The following is a 26,047-nucleotide window of genomic DNA, read 5'->3' on the forward strand; positions in this document are numbered from 1 at the left end:
GTTTTTCTCTCACAAACGAAGCAACAGGTATTACGTGATCTGACAATCAAGTTTGTAGACAAAATTTTAGCTTTGTTTAAACTCAAATTAAATTAAACTAACAATTCTTGTTTGTGTAATATATATTTTTTATTTATTGTTACTATTACACAAAATAGATACTATATTTTAGTAATATTTTTTATTCCAAAATACTAATTGTATTTTGTTGCGAAATTCTATTTTTTCCAGCAATTAAAAGAAGTAAAGTACATCCGTAGACTTAATTGCCAGAGCTCGTATTTCAGTGTAATCGCACGACATGTGATCGTTAATTACTTATATTCGTCTAATGGCTTTTAAGTCTCACTCAATTCGTCCATCGCATGGCGAATACCACGCTTGTACATTAAACCCGTTCAAAGGGTGTGACGATAGTTTCTTATAGAGTAACCGAGGAGCTAAGGAAGTAGCCTTAAAATAATTTATTCGAAGTAGACGTTGTTGACGTAAAGACGTAACGATATACCAATTAGATTTAATGCGCACACAGTAGCTTGCCAGTATGAATAGTGTTTAGGCTACACGTTAGACTTTGGCGAAACGATCTTTTATACGATGAAACTTGTTAAACGACGAATAGTTGTTCGCTAATTCAATATGAACAATATACACGAGCCAAAAAAGAAATACGACCACAAAAATGAGTATTAAAGACTGCAAAAAATACGTACGATAAGGCGTACAAATTTATATGCACTGTAAAATGTCCCATTAAAAATTCGAATTATTTTACGTCACATATTGATGTACACGAGACAACAAGACAGTTTTTGAGAGTAATAAGTTTTTTTACATACGACATCCCAGAGTAAATGGGAGTTGCATTTCGATCACGGAAAGAGAGATTCTTTGATGAATTTAAAATCAATTTTGTTCTCAGAAGAAATTGTTAGAAAAGATCATCATGTTAACGGATGTTTATTTTTTTATTTTTAACGGATGATGACTGATTATTTATTATACCGCGATACAGGTCCATCCATAGATCGTGTATATAAATAATCAGATGTATGCAATGGTTATACAAATGAACCCGGAAAAATTTAACGTAAGCACATCTACAGCAATTCATTTTGAAATCAGTGAGAGAAAATTTTGTCTGTAAATTTTGATGATCTTTTCTACATTTCATGAAATCGATTTCACTGCCAGAAAGTAACGTCGGGCTCGTGCACCACGACTGCGAATAAATTTACTCATATATGGAAATACTCAAGTGCATTGAGAGAACTTTGTCACGAGTAAAAAAATAAAGTAAAATCGTACGATTTTCATACACGGAAAAATACGAAAGAAGCTTTTTTCGAGAAAACGGAGGCTATATACGTAGACAATAGTGTTAATATCTTATATGCGTTAGCGATAACTTCATTAATCGTATAGAGCATAAGTTACTGCAACAGCGAGCAAGAGAAACATTTACAAACGACTGTCGACCGATTGTACACCATTCCTATACGATGTATTGTAACAGTATTTGCTATTGCACTAATAATAATAAAAAAACTGTTAGTACAAGATTGTGATTTCGTTAATTTTTTATCCTTAAGTAGTTTCCTATCTGGATAATCATAAAATGATATTAATTATAAAGCAAGATTGCAACATGAGAAAAATTTAATTACCTTGTTTTGTTTACATTAAATAAATGGCTGTATCGATATATTATGATAATGACAGGTGCCATCCCAGTTTGAGATCAGTATGTATTAACGTAATATTTAGACATTCTTATATTTATAGTCACATTTTATTAAAGCATAAATTTCTTCCATATACATACATATTTGTCTACAAGTAAAGATTTAGCCGCACGAAGAATAAGTTTTATATAATAATTTATATTAATCCTCACCTTTTTCATCACGCAACACAAATTTTACTCGGAAACCTTCCATCAAGTCCCAAGTTTAGGGAATATGTATATGTATCACATTTAATAAACTTTTAACAAGAAAATTCCTCCGAGATATAAAAGTCTTGAAAATTACGATATTAATTTGGCGAGAGAACAGAATGGTTAATCGATTCGCGCCGGTAACAACAATGCAATAAGCTACGCAAGGAAAACTTCCAGTATCTTCAAGCAAGATGTCTCAGCACATCATCGATACATGTAGAAGGATTTCTTATATCTTCTAATAAGCCTGGAATGAAATAATTATTGTTAATTATTATTGTTATTTTCTGTTATTTCATATCGAGGATGAGTAATCGGAGAATGAAAAGAATCGGTACTTCATGAAAAAATCATTTTGCACATCTTGCACATTACGAACTTACCAACAATGTCGCAAAACTCATCGAATGATGTGCATGGCAATAATTCATCGCGATAAGACGCAAGCACGCGTTCCGAGGCCTTTAGCATAGCCTCGTCGTTGTGCCTGATGTATTCAGCAAGAACGGAAGGCCATTGGTCGTCGGATAAAACGTTTACTTTCTGCAAAAGTAAAATGTTATTGAAGAAACAAACGTGAAATTGTTGTACGACACACAGCTAGGTACAACCAGAGAGAAGCCCGAGAGCGGTCACGTTCGCGTTTTAACTGCAACGCTCAAACGTGGACATATGCGTTCCACTTGACGCTCCCAACGCTCGCGGCGTCATTCCATCTTTATTCAATATTCAGTGAGCAATAAAGACAGAATCACTTCAATCACTTCAATGTCCACGTTTGAGGCGTTACAGTTAAAACGCGAGCGTGACCGCTCTCAGGCTTCTCTCTGGTATAACATAAAATCGCTTTCGAACCTTGAAGAAGTTTGCATAAATGCTATCCACTAGACCGAAGAAGATTAGAACGCTTTTGTACACGGTATAGTCCTTGGCAGTTGGTTCCATAATAGTCTTCGTGGTTGCCGAAGGAGACACGTAGCGTTGATGTGCGAGAACGAGCAGCCGATTAAGGTGTGTAAGTCTATGAGATTTCCAACGAGCGGGCGTGAACAGGAGCAGCGAAAGCGTGCACTGGTACAACGGGCCCTCCGCCTCGTAACAGCTATCGAGCCACGCTGAGCTTGACGGCGTCTCTAGATAAGTCGTCAAAACTTTATCCTCACGAGTCGCCGATCGCGTTCTGCAAATGAATATTAACATTGTGATCAATAACGTGATCCCATGCTACAATTTAGTTAGCACAAAGATAAAATTCCTACATGCATCGTTAAAGTACACTTACGTGTTAACGACGTACAGAGCCATGTGTATCAAATACGGTACTATGTGCATGTTGGATTGGGGACCGCCGCCGCCAGTATCCTCGTGGAAGCTCTTCTCTTGCGCGAATCGTAGGAGGAGCAACTTCAAGTCGTGAATAGTCGAAGAATAGGATATATCGCGGTGACTAGTACACTCTTGCAAATAAGTATTGTGCCTAGCTAGACAGCTGGCAAAAGCGGACTCGGGCACTTGCGGGCCCCACAGCGGCAATAGTCCATTGCATTTCGTGTTGGCATTCTGCAGCGCCGCACTCTCCCATTCGTCTCGGGCGCGCGCCAAACGCACGGCGGACATGTGGCAATCCACGTGGACCACGTTGAAGTGCGTGACAGTCGTGTAGCCGACGGTTTTTCGTTGCTTCGTCTCGAACTCCTCCACGTTACAGCGTTTCGTGAACGTGTAAACGCCCAACACCTGCAACCGAAATGATGATAATAAAATGCTTAAACATCTTCATGATTAATTCCGAAAAATTCTATGTAAATAATAATAAAAAATACTGAAGACGGTACCATGTTCGGCTTAAATTTGTATCCTTCTCGGCAGATAACGCAGATTAATCCAGTTTCATCGCCCAGGTCTTCCATCTGCTGAAGAATCGTACCGCTAGCAGTCACTTGGCCCTTGTCGTTCGTCTGCATACCAAGCGCGCCCAACTGTCTCTCTCGCATCGCCATAGCCAGCCGTTTCTTCTCACTGCGCGTGTGTTGTCGCGCCTCTTCGATGAGTTCGGCCACTCGCTTGTTGGTGCATAGTGCCTCCAGCAAATTCTCTGCCAGTGAGCCTACGTGCTCGTTTGAAGACACCTGTTCCAATCTGTGGATTATGCTAATAGTTACCTGCGAAACTGCCAACTGCAATATAAAATTTAAAAAATCAGTATCAGTTTAAATCAATAAATAATTCATTAATAAAAGGATTAAAAATAAAAACGTGTTGTCTGCATCACCTGAGTCGGCTCGTGATCAGTGGCTAACCCTGTGAGGAATCGTAGAATATATTTAAGAGCTGGTTTAGATATGAAATCTTTCAATTCGTCACTATCCGTCCGCAAGAGCGTGGGTTTGACGCACGGCGCGTGCACCTGTGGCAAAGCGGAAACCAAATTTTTAAAAATTAGTTAATTTTATGTAAAGCCATTTTACAATTACGTCATGACAATGTTTTACTCACGGTGATATACTCGAAGGCATCTTTCACTATACCCATACTAATGATATAATCTTTCAGCGTATTCCCGATCGCGTTTCTCTCGATGCCCTGAGTGAGTATACAGAACAGTTCCAACTTCTGCTCGTCCTCAGGCGTGTGCTCGAAATCGAACTTGTAAAAGTTCAATACAGGTTTGAAGTAGTCGCACAGGAGTGCCATTTTCTCGTTGTTGCCGTAAGTCAGCGCTGCCAGGACCCTCGCCAGGTGAGCGAGCACGTTAGCACTCTGCCTGACTGCCGTCGATTGCGTGCACGACAAAAGTGCTTTTATGTGTTCCGGACCGCCGAGAGTGCGCGAGAATGCCTCGAACGCGCTGAGTGATTGCGACGCTGCATTCGCCAAGATCGTTTCCATGATCTGAAATCAACGTGCATTTACGTTATTATTGAATAATGCAGAAAGAAAAAGAACACGATAGTTACACGTCATCTTTTTGGCGATGATACGTACGTCGAGTAATTGCTCGGTAATTTTTGCCTGCGAATTCTCAGATTCTGTAGCGAGACAACGCTGAAGAACATCCAAAAATACGGTCACCGCTCCGAGCTCGGGTTTACTTAGGACTTCTTGATTCTTCTTGACCTTCACGCACAATCTGAACAACTTTAGTAGCACTTGAAGAAGAGGCCTTGCCCGATTGACGTCGTGGATCGCCGCCAATCTGTCCAACATGACTTGAAGCCCGCCGCAGTCTGCTAACACATTTGCCATTTTGTAAACCTCCTCGTTGTTCACCTCTTGCTCGCTGTTGGCGTTTAAGGTCTCGACGAATTCCTCGGTCGCGTCTCCAAGAAGACCGCGCATACGGTATATCACGCGCATGGCGTCGCACTCGCCACCCTCCAGCACCCAGATCTTCTTATAAACCTCCTTGACAGGAAGATCCAGACTGATAATTTTGTTATTGACGAGAAGTTCCATTCCGTTGTCGTCTTCCAAAAGCGCGACCAATTCACAATCTTGGCAAATTTTATTTTTAACATCTCTCATGAGCGGACCAAGTCCGGGTTCCAAATTGCTGTAAGGATTTCCTAACATCCTTCCCTGTAAGAAATCTTCCTGTTGTGGATCCTTCTCGAGCGTCAGGAAAAATTCTCCGATATCATTCTCCTCCGGATAGATAATTGAGCACAATCTTTCGAATATGAATACTGGAGTACGAACATCTTGAGGATTCTGCTTTTGTATCGTCTCGACGCAAATTGCCATGAATGCCTTTGTCTCTTCCTCAGTTCCTGATGCAAAAAAATAAGTATATTATCCATACGCATATACACAGGAGTAAATATTATCATTATTAAAATTATCTAAACACAGAAAGCTTTAAAATTTTTTAAAATTAATTAAAATTTTACCGGTAGTCATTTCTTCTAGCAATTCTAATAACTTCTCTTGCGTATCGTCGATCAGTCTGGTACGTTGAACAACGAGTCTTCTGAGTGACAGATAACCGTTCAGCACCGCACCGACCAATCGACCCTTGTACTGCTGCTTGATGTTTTCCTGTTCCAAGAAGATCGCCAGGAGTTCCGTGAGCATCTTCAACGAGTATCCCTGTGCGAGATCGCTAGTTAAAGTAGTTTCCTCCAGTCGATGTAGCTCCTCTATCTCTCTGGTCAACAGATCCGCCAGCAGAGTCATTACGCCGCGCACTGCCAGGAACTGTTTCCAAGGCGACTGTCTGATTAAGCTTTGGTACAGTGTGAGGAACTCGGTGCTGCTCTCGCCCGCGCTACGCAGTTCTTCCAAGTAACACGTCAGTAAGACCAAGATCTCCTTCTTCCTCTCCGTGCCTTGGCACAGACTCTCAATCATGTTACAAGCGACCTGCCGTGCCAGCCGGGAACTAGGATTGAAGAGAACTTCCTTTAACCAGGCACCGTCGGACAGTCTCAGCGGCTGAACTCCTTGATGCCTCATACAACGCTGATGCCACCTGTGCCCGTACTTTTCCATCAGATATAACACTCGAGTTTCCTCCTGGAATAAAGAATCAAGTCATGAAGCAATTATATTTGTTACTATCTTGTTACGAAATGAATCACATGATACATAGCTTCATTTGTACTTAGATATTTATTTGCGCATACCTTTTTAAGTGTTTTCGCAGCAGACGATTCTGTTTTCTTAACCGGCATACGGCGAAGCCACTCGGAGTACGAATGCTTCAGATCGCCACTGATCCATTTGCTCACGTCGATACTGATGTCTTCCGGTGGTTGCACCGTCGCCAAAGATTCGATGGTTTTGTCCTGAAATCGCAATTACGGTATGTAATATAACTATATTTACGCAAACGAGGCGAGTTGCAACACCAATCAGATTCTTACTTTATTTTTCTTCGAAACTGGCTGATCGGGTTTAATGAGATTTTGCAAGATTTTCAGGCACGGCAATATAATGCTCTCCATCACAACGGGGCTCTTCGACTCTTTGCAGGCCATTAAGAACAGCTGCATGACGCACCGCAGTTTCTGCTCCCAACAGGAATCCTCTTTCTGCACGAGCGCCGCAAGCAAAGCCATTTCATGACGCACGGCGACCGAGAGATCGGAAGTGGCGACTCGCCCGCGCAGCGTTAACGTGATCCGATTAGTCAACAAGGAACAAATTTCCTTGGTTGACTGCGCATTGTCCCTCGTGACGAGGCAGAGCAGCTGGCGTACTTCCTCTTGCATCTGTACCGTGCCTTTGCGTAGATTATTTTCCACGAGTTCTTGAATCAATCCTTGCTTACACAAAACGTCCCTGGCTACACTGTTGGTTGCCAATGCACGCAACAATGTCAGGCAGTGCTCCGTAGCGGCGGACGCACAACCGTAACAGCGCCCGATCGGAGAAACTATCGTCTCGTCCTTCGTAACGTCACTCGCACTTGCACCGTACGACGGCTGTGAACTACTCTGACCTCGCTGATTCCTATCGTACGCTACGAGCTCTCTGCGACACGCTAAAACGCGTTGTATGATCTTGCTGAGCTCCTCGAAAGAAGTTTTGCACTCACCGCAGTACCTCTGCGCGAGCAACTGAATTGCCCTGTTCACTTGGATGTTACCGGACACTTGTATACCGTCCTCCAGCCCACGGTCCAAACGATGCTCGCTTATTTTAACGAGAAGCATCTCCAATGTTGGCTTGTTAGATATCAGAGTTTTGTAGACTCTGTCTGCCTTCTCCAGTAGGGTATTGATGGTCGCTACCGTCTTCTTGCGGTCGTCATCGTTCTCGATGGGATCGACTGCACAGCACGGCCTTCCACTCAGGGTATAATCGAATTTTGCATATTTGCAGAATCCGCAAGCGTGACACAGGAACGGATCCTTTTCGTCGTAATTGATCGCACGACACTTGTGACACTGGAACACGTTCTCGCCGCAATTCGCGCAAATGCCAGGGTTCGCCGGCACGCTGGCGGAGCACCGGGGGCACTGCAACGTCTCGGACGAGGCTTGGATGTTCTCATAGAAATCGGCGTACTCTATCATCAGGTTACAGGCTACTATTGGCAGAGGGAATTCCATCTTGACCTCCGTCTGTCCCTGGGCAAGCGTGATCTTCTTAGCCTTGTGCCACATCGCCGGCTTGTTCTTCAACTCCACGACCGCCTGCACGGATCGGTTATTGTAGTAGACGTTGATAGTACGGACCATCTTGGTTCTCTTTAAATCACCGATGCGCAGAGTGATACGGCTGATGGTGTGGCTACCGACTAGCTTCACGATTTGCGTGGTTGTCGTAAACTTGGAATCCACTTTGATCGACGACAACTTGATAGTGGCCATTGGCACTTCCGGATTGTTACAGACGAGGCAAGGTTCGCTCTCCAAGTAATAGCCGTCCAACTCAACGAATTGTGCCAGATTCACATAAAGATTCGCGTTAGGGTGTCGCGCTAGCAGTTGATTCTGCGCGTGCAAAACGGCGACTGCTTGCTCCATGTAAGTGTGCATCTTCTTCCCAGCATGCGGCGTTTTCAGGCAGAAATAACCGAGCAGATCGACGAACTGTGCTGCTTTCCTGCCATAGGCTGGAAGCAAGGGCCATAAACGCCACAACAGATCCAGTAGGACTTCCTGATCACTGGGTCCGCAATTTCTGAAATTTTAAATGCACATTTTATTATATTATACATTGTAATGTTATTTTATATTTAAGTTTATTATTATTATCTGAATTTTGTCACATGCAAACTTCATTTTCACTAATCGAACGAAATAAATTATTTGAACAATAGAAAAGATTGACAACTTACTTGTAAATCGCTAGTATAAGAGAATGCGCCTGCCAACGAACGTTTGTGTTATTCGTCTCGAGGAGGAAAGTTTGTATGAACTTCATCAGCAATGAAGGATGCACTTGCTTCTGAATCTGCTCAACTAGAGTCAAGCATTGCGTTTCTTCGAATTTGGCTTCTGTATCGGAATCCTCGGACTTTTCGCGTTCACGCCTCTCTTTCGTACCGGTCGCGGATTTAGATTCCTGATGCAAATTCATATAGATATTAACACGCGTATTGGGGAAAAAAAATATATCTAATTTTTAATAGCAGAACAGTAACGCAATTTACTAAACTTTGTTGCATTTACCTTTGATTTGGTGTCTTTAGTTTCTTTCGACTTGTTGTTCGAGCAAATAGCGCACTGCAACAGCTGAAGCACCGTAGGGCTCACACCTTCATCGAGAAGAGTCGATATGGCGAAAAGGTACGAGAGAACCGTATTCTGCTTCAGACAGAATCGTTGCCAATTTCCTGTGCGACTGGTAGCGATTTCCACACAACACTTGAGATGTTCGATCAGTTCCACCAACGAATCGTACGGCAGATTGATGGAATGCGGGCGCGCATTCGGCGGATCGTAACCACCAGTGGTACAACATTGTTGCACGGACTGATAAGAAGATATTTAACATCTCAGTAAAATTCACAAATATTGTTTTTGCATTAAAAAATATATCATTATATATTCAATTACCTGCACGTGAGATATCAAGGCATGAAGGTCCCGCAGTTGCCTGTACTTCTCCTTATTGCCGCAGATGAACAGCAGCAATTTACGTACTTGTCGTCTGACGAATGGTGTCTGATACGACATCATGTACTCGCAAAGGTAGAAGTACCACGGCTGCACAAATTAATAGAGAAATGGATTTATCACTTATTCTCACAAACAAAAATGAAGATGAAATAAAAAGGCTGTTGATGATTGACCTGTTCGAACGCAGGCTGTACCACGGTGCTCTCCGCGTACTTGTGCACCTGATACGGCAACCGCAACACCATTTCCGTCAGTAATTGAGGATACGGCTCGAACACATCGCCAGCGTGGCCCTTGACGTACTGACGCAAGAAAAATGGTGACATATCCGGAGGCGATGTGGTGAGGTGCTCCTTGAGCAACTGGCCGCCAATCATGGTGCCAGGTTCCTCAGTACTGGTACTAACGAACAGAATACATTCGTGAAACTTTTATGTTATGGTATTAATCACAAATCATAGTATTGTACATTTACTTGTGCAACTTACGTTTTCCAATAGTCAAGTAAAGACTGTAGTAACGTTAAACAATAGTCGATGATACCAGCTTTGCTCAGTATTGCAGCAGTGGTTTGGGAAACAAAGTTCGGATTGTCCACGGGAGCCTTCGTGGCGTATTTCGAGCGAGACATGAGAACGCCTAAGAAAATAATCAAAAACACATTAATAATGTATTATATATATCAACGTTATTAATTTGTTTTTTATTATATATTTATATATTTCTATTATAATTAAAAGGAAAAAATTATTTTTACTTACTTAACAAGCGCATAATCACCAAGTGAACTTCCCTCTTATTGCTACGCTCGCATATATTGTTCGTATCAGGTTTGTCCATCTCTAGTTCTTTCACGAGCATTTGCAATAAGCGTTCCACGCAAGCCTTATCCCGTTCATCTTGCCCGTCGAGATCAGCGGTTAACATTAACACAACCTGACAAAAAGCAGAAGCTTTAAAACTGTTCGCCGACTGGACTTTCCTGGCATGCAATTTACGATGTTATGAAAATGTACCTGCATAAACGGAATAGCGAGTACTCCTCGCACGTTCGTTAAATTGGGCACAAATTGCGTAAATCTGTCCAACAATAACAGCCGTATAGCATGTAGTTTCACAGTGATTTCAGCAGTCGTATCACTTTCCTGCTCAACACCCTGTTCTTGCTCAGTGCCTTCTTCTTGCTCAGTGTTCTAATCATGACGACAAACAATAATTTATAAATATAAAATACAATTGTATCGTTTACTAATCGGTTTGACTTTTTTCGTGTTTTAAAACTTCTGAAATTTTTTAGTTTATAAAAGAGAATCGATAAAATACTGGATATGTGTTAATAATGTATTAGATGTATATGAAATTACAAAGAAAAGATATTATTAACGCACATAATAGAATTATTTAATAATAATCTTCTTGAGAGATAAAAATTATGAATGATGTATTAACTATTAGAATCTCAGACGAAAATTATTTAAACTTTAGAAAGAGTCTTAATAGAGTGTAATTCATATTTAATATTTTCAAAGTTTAACTCCTGCTTTTCATTAAATAGTTTTAATAAAAACGTTTTTATCAGGTACTGAAAATAAAAAGCTGATATTGGAATATATAAATTATATTTCATACTCTATTCAGACTCCAATGATTAAAGGGATTCAACGAAGTCTTATAGCACGTTCAGTAAAAATGTTCGATGAGATATCTGTTCAATCCCGAATTTGATTTTTCGTGATAATGTTTTTGTGGCAGTGTGGATTAAAGGCAACTTTTGAGAACGGAGGCTCGAGTCTTTAACAATTAATAATTTAATAAAATAAATTAAGATTATCGATTCGCTCAAATGTGGCAAACAAAAATAAAGTTTACTTAAAAATAAAGTCTATTTTATTTTTTTATAAAAAATATAAATCCAATGTTCTTCACATATATAACATTTTTAATTATATAACTTTTTTAACTATATCTTGGTTATTTGATATTCTTTGCAAGATTATCGTTTAATTATTCTACGATTAATTTATGATAGATGTATAATGATACAAAGTAGTTTTTAAAATCTATATCAATATTACACAATTTACACATTGTAGGAAATCTTTATATTCATCAAATCATTATGCGAAAAGAATTTGATACATTTAAACAATCAGATTAGAGTTAAAATTTCTACATTTTATGTAAAAGAATGAATTAGACTAGTCTCAGTCATGATTCCACCGACAACAAATAATAAAACTATCAGAACGTTCAAAACAATGAATGACGTTGAATGAAATAAGGAAAGGAAGAAATTATGTCATAAATGTACATGATAATGTACCGATACATCGAAACGCGAGTATCGCGAGTGTCGCCGGCGCTGCTTTTGCTTTGAAAAAACTATGTAAGTCTGCTATGTAACCCGTACTACAGAGTACACGGAACTTACAGTGAAAGTTGTGGGAACATCTAGAGTATTAGTTTCAGAGCGTGGCGCTTGACTGACTCCAATTCCAATCGGAGGCATAGCATTGTCGGGAGCATTGTCTCCGTACGCGGAGCTCCTGCCAGAAACATTATGCTCCCCTGTCATGCTGTCAACGGCGCTGCCTCCGCTATCGCTTCCACCGCTCTCGCTACCCTTGCTACCACCACTACCACCCTAACATAAAATGTGTCGCAAGCGTTACTACGACATGTGCAAGTACTAAGACTCTGTTGATCCACGTCGAAATACTTTCGGTGAATAATAGTAGCAAGGCAGAGATACATGTATGCTAAGGTATAACTCACTTGCTCGGCGGGAGACGTTCGTAGGGTACTACCATCGGTAGCGGCGGTTGAGCCTTCATCGTCGGAGCCGCCCGCGGAAGCAGTTGTGTCGGAATAATGTCCACCCTCTTGGCCCTGCAAAGGAACATCGATTCTTTGGTTATTATATATCGAAATTTACGGCTAATAAAAGTTAAGTTCTCGTAAAGATAATGTATGCCATCATAGAGGCACGTTTACCTGAGCGTTTGGAGCTTGAACCAATCCTTGCGCCGCCAAATGCTGCAAGCCCTGCATCGCGGCGCTGCTCAAATTCTGAAGGCTCTGTAGATGCAGATTCGAGAGGCCCTGCTGGAATCCCTGTCGCAACGCTTGCAGATCTGCGCCGCCCTCGTGGTCTTGCAGGCTTAGGGCTATCGCGAGCTCCACCATCGCCTCGTCATCCGCATCCGGCGGCACATCGAGCAACTGCGGAAAGTTGCCCGCGCCGAGCAACGCTTCCAAAGGATGATTAACTACCCTTGCGGCGGCCGAATTCTGATTGCCTTCAGCTCCGAGCATAGCTGCCACCCTGTCCACGGCTTCGACAGCTTCGATGTCGAACTGTTGTTCCACATCGCGCTCCACCGTTTCCCGAGACGCTTGCGAGGGAGCTGATGCGGACTTCTCCTCGGTATCAGCAACCACGCCTACATGTAAAATATAAAAATGATAGTAAAAAATAATGATCAGGTACGTGGCTGATCTCATTTTATAATTCGGTATCCAGCTTCATTCCCATACCTGGAGTACTACAATTCGGCGGACTCGGTATATATACTCTTCTACGTTTGCATCTGGGTCTGAGCACTCGGATTATAGCGTGCTTCGCGCTGAAGCTGATGCTCATGTCCGAGGATAGCAATAACTGCAGATATAACTTAGCGGCTATCGGGGTGTTGTTCTCAACGTCGCATATGGTGAATGCGTGAATGATCTCCACGATTGCGTGTACCGTTCCCTCGGCGTGAGTGAGCCCTGGAACGACCACCGGAGCGAGTGCCATATTCTTGGGATATGCCAAGTGCAAAGACCACAGTATCTCCATCAGTTGAATGACTAAGTGCTGATTCTCGTCGGTTTTTGTTTGCAAACGAGCTTCCAAACGATCCTTCTCAAAAACGGGCACTAGAAGTAAATGATTCTCAACGTCACGTGCTGTCCATTTTCAATTTGAAGATATACATGACTGTGAAATACATACCGTTGTTCTCATCAATTGACTTGTTCACGTACTGCTCGGCAAATTTTGCAAGATTATGGGGACGAGAAACGGCAATAGCGCGAACGATAAGTACGAGTCTGTAAAAATTCTCAGCGTCGATATCCGCGGGATCGTTGGCCTCCTTCATCGACTTCAAGGATTCAAGCACATGTGACAACAATGCGTGATCCTAAACAGCATGCAAAACCAAATGTAATAACATATACAAGTCTGTGAGCTGTTGATGAATAATTGATTAACGTTATTGAATACCTTGTGAAAATGATAAGCCTGCTTGGTATTGTGAAGGGCAGCTAACAAAGCGGTCGTATGCATTTGCACAGACGGCGGCGTCGGTAATATTAGCAATCGCGACGCGACATCGATAGCTGTGGCTTTCAGCGAAGATTTATTGTCATCGTGTGAGGATAACATAAATGAAGACTCCAAGACTTCGAGAATGCTGGATATCATCCTATAAAAATTTACAAAGCTATTATTACTAAACACGTTAAAAATATGTTCCTGTAATAAATACATATTATAACTTTAATTAATGCAAGTAGAATTTATTATCATGTAAGCAAAATAATTGACATCATTAATGATACAATCGATACGAAAAAAGATATCACAAGATATGATTTTAAACTCATTCGTAAATAAATTATTAGAATTTGTGATGCATGCTATTAATTGAAGACGTGATAAAAATTAAATCTTCTTTTCCAATAAAACTCTAGTTGCTTGTGAACAATTAATTGATAACACTAATTGCCAATCTATTCTTTTACTGGCTTTATAATAATAAAATTATAATATGTTCTTACCTTTCTATGTTAATCGAACTATCCTTTGTCGTTCTGATTGCATGGATTAAAGAATACTTTTTTTTATAACTTTCTTTATAATTAACTTACGGCTATGTACTTCATAAAAGAATATTCTATTACATACTTGTCGATTGAGGACAATGGTGCAGGAGAGACGATCGTGTTATCGGCTTCATTATTGATTGTCGTCACTGGCGCAGACGTTGGTTGACAAGACTGGATTTCTTCTATCTCCTCGGGCCATCCAAATGCGTCCTTGGTTTTACCGTATCTTTAAGAAAATAAAAGATTTTGATTAATATTCAATTATATCGATATTATGTTATTCTCAAAAATAATTGATATAATTGAAATAATTTGCAACTATACTAACATTTTTATGGAATCAACCATAATAATACCCTCTGGATCTTGAGATGGTCCGAAAGTAATTGTTAACTTTTTATCAGCTTGAAGACTTTCCTCTCTCGTTAGAGGTATGTCAAACCAACGACTTCTAGTTAACGTTGTTCGAATACTTCTACCAAATACCTTAAAAAACACCGTAAGCGAAAAATCAGTTGGAAGAAGTAAAAACGAATCTTCATGTCAATACAATTAACAAACATGTATCTGAACTCACCTCAACATACAGAGGTGCTCTTTGAATGTCCTGGTTGGCAAGGAGCACTCTAATACCCGTCATTACTAAAATCGCGTCGCTATTCGTGACTTCCACGTTAAAGCCCATGGCTTTCGTAGAAACTACGTACATTCCCGTGGTATTTAAACGGTGCTTGATCTGTGCAACATTGTAAATCTGCAGCAGATCGTTGCCACCGAATTCGACGTCGTTCATCACTTGACAGTGCTCGAAGAAATCGATGGGGAATGTGACGGATCCCGACGGTTTTCCCATCTTGTTAGTCTTCTTCTTTCGGGCTGGTTTGATGCCGGATGTGGTGCTAATCGGTTGCACAGTGGACGACATCCAGAATCCAGTTTGCTCCAATCCGGCCATGTAAATTCTCAGACTACCATCTTCGCACAACAATATCAGAGTCGTGCGATGTTCGGCATTCGAGCTGGGATGCCGGATCGCGACCATATCCATGATCTTCGCCTTTGCGGGAACGATCTTGATTTCCTGTATCATGATCGTGTCGGGTTTGATCATCAGTATCACCGGGTTGTTGCTAGTTTGCAAAATGGAGCAGACCAGTCCGGGATGATTCGCCACTTCGCTCCATTGGCACAGAGGCTGTGGCTGATTGTTGTTGGATTTGTTTCCGTTCGTTTTGTTACTAGCAAGATTAATCTGGAATACTACAGTGATGTCGGAGTCCATATGCTTAAGCGGCGCTATGAAGCTCTTGCCGCAAGCGTAGCTGAAGAATAACAATTGCAGAGCATGAGAATAGTAAATGGAGACTCCTCCACCGCCCACTTGACCGTTATCCTTGATTTCCGGATGATAAACGTCCAACGTGTTCGTCACGTAGAAAGCACCGTGTTTGGCTTGGCTCTCCTCGTCCATCACTTGACTGTAAATGTATCCGGCGGAAGACATGAGCAACATGTGGAACGTACCGTCCTCCGCGTGCATGAAAGTGCAGTCCCTGATCTTGCCCGTGGGCACGAGGAAATAGTACTGCGGACTTAGCGCATCCTTCGCCAAGTCGTAAATCTTAACGAAGTCCGCAGTGACCAGCGCCAATTGCGTCTGTGCGCCTGGAAGCCACAGCGCCTTGATGATGAAGTTTCCGCTTTCGAGCTGAGGATGCAGAACCAGGTGATCGGACACCGTTCCAGAGCTGTTGAACGTAAGCACGTGACAGTCCTTGAAACCGCACACAGCCAGGAAGTCTTCATTCCACTGGTTTCCAGTAACCGAGAGGACAGTGAAAGGTACCGGGGCTGAGGCGAGTCTAGTCAGAGTTAGCTTTCTCTTGGAAGAATCGGCTTGCTTTAGAAGCGCGCTGAGTTGCAACACTGTTATCTTTCCCTTTTCGTGAGACACAGCCAAGTGTTGCCGTTTACCGTGAGGGGACGACAGACAACACATCGCGACGCGCCGTATCATGTGTGCGGACAGCAACTGCCTAATCGTTTGACCCTGATCTCCCGAGTAATTCATCCTGACATTTTCAAACGCGCCCTCCTGAGAGCCCAAGGTTGGCAACATAAGTTGATCCGTGTGCTCAAACTTTTTGTCGAGCGTGTGCAAGCGCTTAAGCGCCAATTGAGCCCGCGTGTGACAACCAACGGGTGAATAACGCTGACAGGACGCATCCACCGCGGGTACCAACGCGCGCGTTAAATCCACCAGCGAGGAAACCAATCCACTTTTCCATAATTGAGAGTGTATCCAATCTTTAGAAGGCTCCAATTGCTGGGCCAAATACGCTTGCCTCTGAGTGTCGCGTCCGCTTCGTTCGTGTTTGTCGTACATGTGCACGGGACTGGACGCTCGTCTGCGCAGGCTGCTCGTGAGGAGCAGGTTACTCTCCGCCTGAGCGCCGACGGTGTTGTACGGTATATTATTGCTCACCTGATGCTCCGAACTCTGCGGACTGCGTTTCGTCAACGCTTGGCACGATCCGTCATCCTTGGCACCGCAATCGCAGAAGAAGTTCCCGTACTTGGCATACGTGACATCGTGTCCGCGATGGCAGACTCTTGCGCACACTGTGCAAACACCAACACCATCGACCATATTGCACGTATGACAATGATACCAATGCTGGTTCATGAATTCTTTCTGCGTGATTGTGAAGGTGCACAGTTTATTACAGAGGCTGTCCTCATCCGAATCTTCGGCCGCGCTGTCGTCGTCCTCGTGCGGAATCTCGTCCACCCAATCGCTGTCGTTCAGGTCGTTACTCGGTATGGCGCCTTCCCAGGGCGGGCTGGTGGCTCGATCCTGCGACTGCTGCGGACAAATCGCGCCCACTACATCGGCAATGTAGTTCAACATGCAGCAACCAGCCTCAATGTACGGGGATGGTTTGTCGAAGGTTTGAGGATCCCTGTTCATTATCTGCTCCTTGCAGAGCTCGACCCACTCCGTTGCAGCTTTGAAGAGTAACGTGTGCCCTTTCTCCGACCCGGCATCAGCCAGCGTAGACATGATGTGCATCAATTCTGAGAACCTGTTCCCCTCGATGGTAGGCGAGAGGATGTGGTACGCCAACGGTATGAGAGCTTGCAGAATGGTTATCGAAACGTTCGAACCGACATTGTTTTTCACTATGTAATTCGTGAGCGCTCGCAAGAAACGGCTGTTCTCGTGGATCGAGTGCTGCTCGTCGCTGCTCGTCGCCGACTGATTGTTGGAGCCATCGGAGATCGTCCATTGAGCTTGTTCATTGTTGGATGCGTTGTTTCTCTCATCCGGCTTCTGACTCTCTTCCGAAGCCCCAGAAACAGTTACCAACGCATTTGCAGCGCCAGCTGCGGGAGTCGGTATATTTGTCGTGGAACCACTAGTCTGCGCGTTCGTTGCTCCTAATATCACGTGTCTCAGCCAGGTTTGCAGTTTCTCACTTTCAACATTAGCAAAATTGGCCACTGATTTGCATAAGCGATCTAGCGATCTGTCGCTCGCTTTCTCGGCCGTTCTGAATAACACATTAAAAAAGTGCAAAATGTACGTGCTAAACTGCGGCGAAGCTTCGGACGACGTTATGGACAACAAGACGGACACGAGCGTGTGATTCGCGTCGGAAGTGAAGAACAAATCTAAAGCTTTACAACCAAGAGGTTTTTCCAGCAGACGCTCCCAGTATTTCACGCATTGTTTCAAGATCTCCTCGTCGATGACGATGTTAATAGATCCAGACGTGTTATCCGTGTACTCAATTATCAAATTGTACGTGAAATTCAACACGAACATGTGTTCCCGCAGATGTTGCGCCTCGCTGTCGTTGTCCGGTCTCAATAATTTGGCCAAAGTATTGGTAGCCATCTCCCGCAGATAATCGGTACGAGCATCCAGTGATAACGAAATGAGGATGTCTACGGCTTGGGTGTGCAAGTCCGATTGTTGGTCCGAGGCTGTTGCGGGAACGATGTACTCCATCATAAACGAGACTAAGCAGTAGAGCAAGTTCTTCAGCGAGGGATTAATGGAGAACGTTGGGTGTTCCGACAAGGAACTGACGTGATAATTGACAGTAGTAAAAATGTAGCTCTCTGCTGGTATTATGTCATTCGCATAAGTATTCCAAGGCACAGGAGCGAACGCGATGCTCTTCCATTTGTCCAGCGCAGATTTTATGCAACTCGGCAGGAACGACACCAGTGACGTATCGGCTCCCCAATTTGCACCCGCCATGGACAAAATGTTGTCCAGGATTAAATAATCCCGTTTGCTGTACTTTCCTTCCTCCTCGGTGGACTCAAATGTATGATACAGTATATTAGCTCGACACGATAGCAGAATAAGCTCTGTCAAGGATAAAATATCCGGCAGAATCTCGGTTATCATTTTAATCCTGTTTGAAGGCACAGAATCCGCGTTCTGTGTGCTCCTGTAAAAAAAGATTTACATAATTACGCAAAATGTAACACAAAATGTAATATCAATGTTACATGTACATGAGATACGACTCAGCATACATACTTGGAAGCATCAATGTTTTCCGTAGAATTTTTTGATATGCTTTCGTCCATGAGAACTTGTAACTTTCCTACGACTGCAGCCAGTATGCATAAAGAACAAAGTTTTGGCAATGACGACTTTGGCATTATCTTGTCGTTAACGTTATATTCCGGCTTCAGCGAAATAATGCAATTTTTCGCAAGAGTGATATCATATTTGAGAGCGTTCACGGTAGACGACACCGTTTTCAACAAGTTTTCGGCGTACTGCGTGTACATTCCTTGCTTCACCAGACAATCCTGTTACAAGGACAATTATCAATGCAAAACAAAGATGCAAAACATATTTAACAGCTTCTTGATCTTTTACCTTCATCCAACTAGTAAAAGTTTTGAATGCGGCCCTCGGTCCCCATATCAACGAATGAAGCACCATGGGCCCAGCCGGTATTTCCTCACCAAGAGCAAGTTTATTCATGTAAGGAGTCGATGGAGGCAACATAAGTAATAACCTGTCGCAAACGTGTAATTTGTTACATCTTGTATATGATTAAATATAAAATATAAAACTACAAATTAAATAAAGATATATACGGCACAATTGCAAAAATCTATTGTAAAATAATTGCACCAAATTATCTGTAAAATCTTGCACACTTACTCCCAACATATGGAGAAACAATATTGAATCGCACACAGTCCAGTAAAAGTAATCCTTTCCTTGTTGTCACCTTTCCTGTACATGTCGGTTTGATTAAGTACATTAAGAATATCGATCAATGCATCAACCAAAAGAGGATATTTCATCTTATCCGACGTGCCTAAGATAAAGTTGCAGGCCTGCAAAATATAATACGCGCATTTTACGTTATGTTCTTTGAAATATTAAATAAAAAATAAATAAAATAAAAAAGGAGACTCAATTGTCGCACGAAGAATGTCGCAATAGACAAGTTTTGCAAGAATAAGAAAGAACTTTTATAATCGATTATTAGATTTCTTTTATCCTAAAAATTACTATACCAGTCCATCCAATTTTGGAGCATCTTGATTATTGAAATCTGTTCTCGACAAATTGTAAAAGCGTGGTTTCATTGAGAATTCGTCCTGTGAACCATATTTACGATAATTATCCTCTATTTCCACCCAGGGAGTAAAAGCCCGTGCGGTCTGCTTGTTGCCCTCTTTCGTATCAGATACTAAACTTGTAGCCGAGAATAAATTCCATTTTACCTGTATAAAAAACAAAATTATTTTAAGAATTAATTATTTTAATTATTATTTTACAAGAATTATTTTAATTATTTTATAAGAATTAAGGATAAAATTAACATGAAAGAAATGTGCAAGACGTATACTACCACACAGGTGACACTTTAACGCAGGTGGCCCTGTTATCTTGCTATTCACTTTTTACAGAGTGAATAAAAATTCTGCTGTAGCATTTGATACATAGTTGTCATTAAAATATCGTAAAACGTTGCAATGGATAAATTATTAACTTCAAACAAGTAAAAATATTATCGTATTTTCACTCGTCTATGCGTTCAATAATTTACATTGCAATGTTAAATAATGACAAGCACGAAAATTATCAAATGCATGTTAAAATTCCTTCATAGATACATGTATCGCAAAGAAAATACATAACAAATGTGTCTTACTTGCTCAAGCAACACTGGATGCGCATCGTACAAGTGCTTCATCATATATTCAAGTAACAACAATAATCGGGACAAATGTAACAGCTGATAATCTTTCATCGGCGTCTTCACTGCTTCGCTGCAACGCACTGCACCACTTCCGGTCACAAGCAGTACCGATTTCTTCTGCATTAAATTTAAAGAATGAAATAGAAAAAGGACCAGCTGAGCGTGTTCTACGTTTAAATCTGCGAACGTTAAGTGTTTAATTAGCGTATAATGATTATATCTTGAGTCTATAGATTTTTAAATAATATAATCTTGTTTTTTTTATTACGCGTCAATAATTTTTGACGAATTTGACGCGCGTTACCTTCATTCTCAGCTTCGTACGTAGTTTGAGGATTGCATACGTTCTCAACCATAGTTGTTACTAATCGATGCCATATGCTTATGCACGCAGCTTCTCTTTCTAGTTGAGGTTTCAGCAACAACACCTAATTACGAAAATTGTTGACAATGTAATAAAATGCCGGACACGTTATTCTTATGATTAAAGATAAATCATTCCTAGAAATTACTTTTAACACCACACTACTATTAGATGATTATATTGTACCTGTGCCAGCACACTCAAAGTCCGTGGGTACACTTGGAGAGGCCACGTGGTTGAACTACTACTTTCCGTGGGCCAGGGACTCACCCCCAAGTGTTGAAGCAACGTGTTCTGGAGAGATTCGCTTAGAGTATTCCATGCAAGCAGGTTGTGAGTATAACGACTTAAAGCTTGAGAAAATTCCGAATACATAGCGCCCAATGTAGCTCCGTAAAATGCAGAAATAGTGCCTAAAAGTGCATAATTTCATTATATAATATTACAGTTTTAATGAAAAATGTAATTTGTATATAAAAATAAGACATAACATGAAAATATGAGGTCACAAACAGTAGTTACATGAACTTACCTGTCTCTGTTCTGGCCGTTTCGTGATCTAAATCTCTTATAATTGCCGCCAATATGACCATTTGTTGCTCAACTAAGCCATTAACCACGTATTCTCGAACATACGTACTTCTGCTACCAATTAGGTGTTTGTTCATGAATTGAAATATTTTTGTTGCAAGTGAGATGTACTGTTAAAAAAAAAGAGTAATCGATTATCAATTTGTGCTTGATACAAATTTATGTTATGTTCTCATCAGTATATAATCCTGATTAAATTGATAAAATAATTATGCATACTCCATGTGGCTCCCGATTGTCAGGAACAATCGTGGTGGTAGTAGTACGTTCTGCACTTGCTTCGTTATTTGTTTCTTTATTAGTATTTGTAGAAGTTTCATCCGACGGGGCAAGAGTTTCCTCAAACCACAGCCCTAAAATGGGTTCGCTGTCCTCCTCTATCGACATAACAGTTTGTTCTACATATAGTGAGCATATACCAGTATATATTAACAAAGTTGTTAATATGTTAGCGTAAGCACTTTAATGTTGCGTTCAAATATGCATACTGTGTACGTAATTTGCATAAATTACAAAATTAATGTTTACACGTCGATTAAGCAACGTATTGTAAAGCATCAAGTAGCATCTACACATTTTAGCACTTCTGCCGCCGACAATATCATAAAACTAAAAGTACTAGTAGTAAAAAAATAAAAATTAAATTAATTACGTGAATACATATTTTCGCTATAAATAATAATATTAAAAGTATATAGATACAAATGCAAATATTTAATGGCTATACAATATTACCTTCGTCAGTGGAATTCTCTGAACAACTCAAAAGATCTTCATAGTATGTAGTAGAATCCGACTGACTCAACGCATCTCCTTCTAAAGGATGTTTTTGTACTCTTTTCAATGTACAAGCCTGAAACGAACAAAATATACATGAGTTACACAAACAATCGTTATCGATATTTTGAAACTGATACAAAGGTATGTAAAAGAGTTCAAGTACCTTTCTGTAACTAATAGTCGCAAGATAAAATAGCAGATGATTCAATGGCACTGCTTGTAGGAAAGTTACTGCTCTCTGCAGCGCTGTAGAAGTAGACAAGATATCTAAAGGAGCCGGTTCAGGAACTGGCACAACTAAATCGGAATTTGTTTCGACAGATACGTCCTCCAGAAGTGCGCTCATCAAGTTCAATGCATGTGATGCTAACGCCACTGACAGTACTCCAAATCCCTGTTGACTGTTCACATAAAAATATTTTGTATAGTCTTGATGCACATATATTTAAAACCTGGATCGCGAAATATAGAGGATAAAATTTTAGAATAAGTTCTCAGTCCAGTTCTCAAAATTCAAAATGAAATGTAATATTGTATATGGGAAGAGGAGAATACATGTAATAATTACACTTTCATAAGATTCACACGGCCACTTCCATCGCGAGCTTTACTTGGCGATTTTCCCTTTTCTTCTTTTCCCTTATCCGCGGCACTGAAACTGCTCACAGTCAATTGCGCTTGCAATCCGGCGACCAAGAGCCACACGCCAATAAGTAAATGATTTTGCAGAATCTGATTTAAATTAGATACAAAAGATATTAAAATTACATAAGAGAAAGTAAGATCGATGTAGCAAATTTTTAAATCACATTACTATAGTCGTAAAATAATTAAAACATTACTGTGTAAATATTTAAAATATGTGACATCAAAATGAAAAATGTGAAGAATTACTCACATGTCCTCCTGCACGTGTGCTATTCCTGATGACGTTTGACACTTGTCCAAATATTTCTAAACTCTTTTCAACAACAGTTATTGCCAAGGTATCGTACTCCTCGTCGGTGGTTTTTGCGCTTTGACTGGCTTGACTACTCGTCGTAGTATTTGTACTGCACTTAGGTGATACGGCATTTGTTATGCCGACTATACTTGATGCTGTTGCGTTCGCGATTGAACAATACAGACAAGACATAGTCAGTAGTGACAGTTTCTCCAGTTTCTCTGGTGTCAATGGTTCAAGTATCGGGAGGGATATCACATTATGTACAATATTAATATCACTAACGACAGAGTGTAAGCTGTGTCTTATCGTATGTGCCTCCGACGCGTTAGCTGGCAGGCTGAATCCTTTTTTGGATAAGTATGCTTGATACTTTCGCGTGTAGCGCGACAGATGCGAAAGATTCAAACACATATCTAATAAAATATCGCCTGCACCCATATTCTGCAGAGTGCTTATGTTATTCGCAACAAACATTATCTGCAACATGATACATTTCTATACTCAATTTCTATTAAGTTATTTCATTCAGAAGTACTTTAGTTTATAAACAATATTATCGAGATATGACAAAAAATGGAATTTATTGAATAATATATAAGGAAAGAAAAATAATTTTTGCTCAATTATAACAAAGTATTTATATTTTAATGCACAAACCTTAGTATCAGAATGCGTTTCCCCTACAACAGCATTAGCATTCTTGCTAGCACTCTCAGCAGAACTTTCACTAGTGAGAATCGAGGATGACGAAAAATCTTGCAGCGGGATTGTCAACTGCTCGAGAATACTGGTAGACAAGTCACAACGAGACCGCATGGATTCTTTCACAGATTGTTGAGGAAACTCTTTTTCTTTTCCACTTGACAGGACCGTCACGAATGGCGGTATCTTGGAATTTTTTATTGTGGAAACCAGGGCCATTTCCTCCGTAGACGTGAGTAAAGACTGCCCTGTGCATAGTGCGCGTATCGGAAGTAGCAGCTGTTTTGTGCTCAAAACTGTTGGCGCAGTATCTCCAGGTTGCACCTGATGCAGTGGCAGTTTGTCCACCAGATAAGTAAGCAGGACTTTGCATGCTTGACACACAATAGATATTTGGCTCTTGGTAACTGAAAGAAACGTTTTATATTCCAAAGTACTCCAAGTTTCCATCTCGTATCAAGATTTCAAAAGAGAAAGATATATATATATATATACACAGAATAAAAAAAAAGAGAAAGAGAGCATGCTTGTGCTCTCTGTCCGTGAACGTAGTTGAAAAAAAAACTGATCTCACGTACTATTTAAAGAATATTTCGTATAGTTATCCGCGCACAAATGAGCGACACTTACATGTATTTGCGCAACCGCTAATGCAATCCGCCGACAAGGCAGCGACCGCCGTGTAAAACGTGTCGTATTGATCCTCGTGGGAGACGAACTTGTTCTCGCTGTAAGACGACAAAGAGAGAGCTGTACAATCGAGCGGAATAAAATTCGGGAAAGTTCAGACCGCGGTAGCAGGCATCCATTTCCGTGTGTCACGTATCTCGACCGCCGAAGGGCGACGATTCGAGGAGGTCGAACGTGACAAGCTGAACCTACCTTTTAACTATGCTCTTCACGAGATCGATAACGTCATTTTTGTTAAACGAGCGCGGCGATGTTGCTAATATCGGTTTCATTACCGAAGGCCACTCATCGTGACCACCGCTCTTCGCCGCCATTTTAAACACTAACACTTCATCGAGTCGTTCTCGTTTTCGTCCCTTGCATCGATTGCAGTTATGTATAGTATATTTTCATTGGTACTTTCCGATGTGACTCATGCGCTCGTGACGTATCAACGCACACGCGTTGGAAAGTCGCGTTGATGGAGTCGAACTTATTTCCGAGAAATTAGTTCCGATACGACCGCGTAAATCGCGAAAATTAAACTGTGTCCATCGACCGTTAACAGTACTACGTCTGATTGAAGATTGAAGTGTATTAGTAAACACATTACGACGCAGTGACGGGATAACGGAACGCGTAAGTTGAATTTTCAAATAACGCGCTCGAGTCAAATGAGGGTACGAGAACGTTTTTGATTGGCTACATCAGTCATTCGCAATATAGCGCAAATCTAGCGCAAATTTAATGCCCCTGGAACATATATTAATATTCAAAAGATATTTATATACTTCATCAATTTCTGATCAATCATACTTTATAATTTTTCAAATAGTTGGTTTTTTTTCCAAATAAATGATATCGGAATATCGGATTTCACATGTCGATAACAGTCTGCATTTTGCATTGCAGTTTACGTTGACAATTTTCATCGGATGTTTAATATTTACGTTTGTGCTTATAAATCGCGGGAATAACATTTCGTGTAATCATTTGTCCATTATCACCCGAGGACTGTTTTTGTAAATTAGGCTTAACGCAGCAGAAAAACATGTAGCCCCACATGAAGGTTACTCCCATCCTGCATCATCTCGCAGATAAAAGCTCGTATCTAGCTAGCATCAGTCATCGTGAACCGATACCGTACTCACCGGATGTCAATCGTCGAGAAATTGCCCGTTCAATCATGCCAGCGTGTAAATCGTTCACGACGCGTTTACACAAGTGCTTAACAAAGCGAAAATCGTCGCAGATAACGTGACAAAGGGATGACATTAGTCACACTACCAAATTAAAGTCTACAGAAGGGTCGTTGTAGGTTATGCGAGCTTCTCTATCTGTCAAACGTCGTACGGCAAA

At 41.2% G+C, this 26,047-nt stretch overlaps 1 protein-coding gene across 2 annotated transcripts; it reads right to left on the reverse strand.

Annotated features, from left to right (window-relative positions):
- Positions 1–1,773: 1,773 nt before the first annotated feature.
- LOC105278244 (E3 ubiquitin-protein ligase UBR4) lies at positions 1,774–26,046 on the reverse strand. Of its 2 annotated transcripts, XM_026972850.1 has the most exons (45): positions 25,840–26,046; positions 24,902–25,441; positions 24,650–24,747; positions 23,975–24,426; positions 23,270–23,794; positions 22,940–23,103; positions 22,535–22,772; positions 22,327–22,444; positions 21,811–21,968; positions 21,533–21,701; positions 21,187–21,413; positions 20,941–21,064; positions 20,589–20,815; positions 19,948–20,157; positions 19,586–19,764; positions 19,295–19,436; positions 18,947–19,224; positions 14,966–18,854; positions 14,717–14,874; positions 14,468–14,614; positions 14,341–14,373; positions 13,784–13,985; positions 13,511–13,700; positions 13,051–13,434; positions 12,508–12,956; positions 12,289–12,402; positions 11,945–12,157; positions 10,530–10,706; positions 10,275–10,449; positions 10,002–10,152; positions 9,687–9,915; positions 9,451–9,600; positions 9,064–9,366; positions 8,730–8,956; positions 6,808–8,572; positions 6,568–6,729; positions 5,833–6,457; positions 4,928–5,712; positions 4,439–4,834; positions 4,215–4,349; positions 3,778–4,119; positions 3,225–3,679; positions 2,798–3,122; positions 2,326–2,485; positions 1,774–2,189 (listed from the first exon to the last, which is right to left on the reverse strand). In XM_026972850.1, the coding sequence occupies exons 2-45, from the start codon at positions 25,021–25,023 to the stop codon at positions 2,125–2,127; spliced, it is 15,837 nt and encodes a 5,278-aa protein (XP_026828651.1). In that variant the 5' UTR covers positions 25,024–25,441; positions 25,840–26,046; the 3' UTR covers positions 1,774–2,124. The 2 variants fall into 2 exon arrangements, with proteins under 2 accessions (XP_026828651.1, XP_011335506.2); XM_011337204.2 differs by lacking the exon at positions 11,945–12,157.
- Between the last annotated feature and the right edge of the window lies 1 nt (position 26,047).

The sequence above is a fragment of the Ooceraea biroi genome, chromosome 10, assembly GCF_003672135.1.
Source record: "Ooceraea biroi isolate clonal line C1 chromosome 10, Obir_v5.4, whole genome shotgun sequence".
NCBI classification, from domain to species: domain Eukaryota; kingdom Metazoa; phylum Arthropoda; class Insecta; order Hymenoptera; family Formicidae; genus Ooceraea; species Ooceraea biroi.

What these genes read in the sequence shown, in the direction of transcription:
- LOC105278244 (XM_026972850.1), bottom strand. Translation starts at nt 25,023, where the DNA reads ATGGCGGCGAAGAGCGGTGGTCACGATGAGTGGCCTTCGGTAATGAAA. An exon ending in ATGTTCCCACAACTTTCACT is followed by an intron (nt 10,707 to 11,944) that starts GTAAGTTCCGTG and finishes CGTCATGATTAG; the next exon opens with AACACTGAGCAAGAAGAAGG. An exon ending in CTTATACTAGCGATTTACAA is followed by an intron (nt 8,573 to 8,729) that starts GTAAGTTGTCAA and finishes TTAAAATTTCAG; the next exon opens with AAATTGCGGACCCAGTGATC.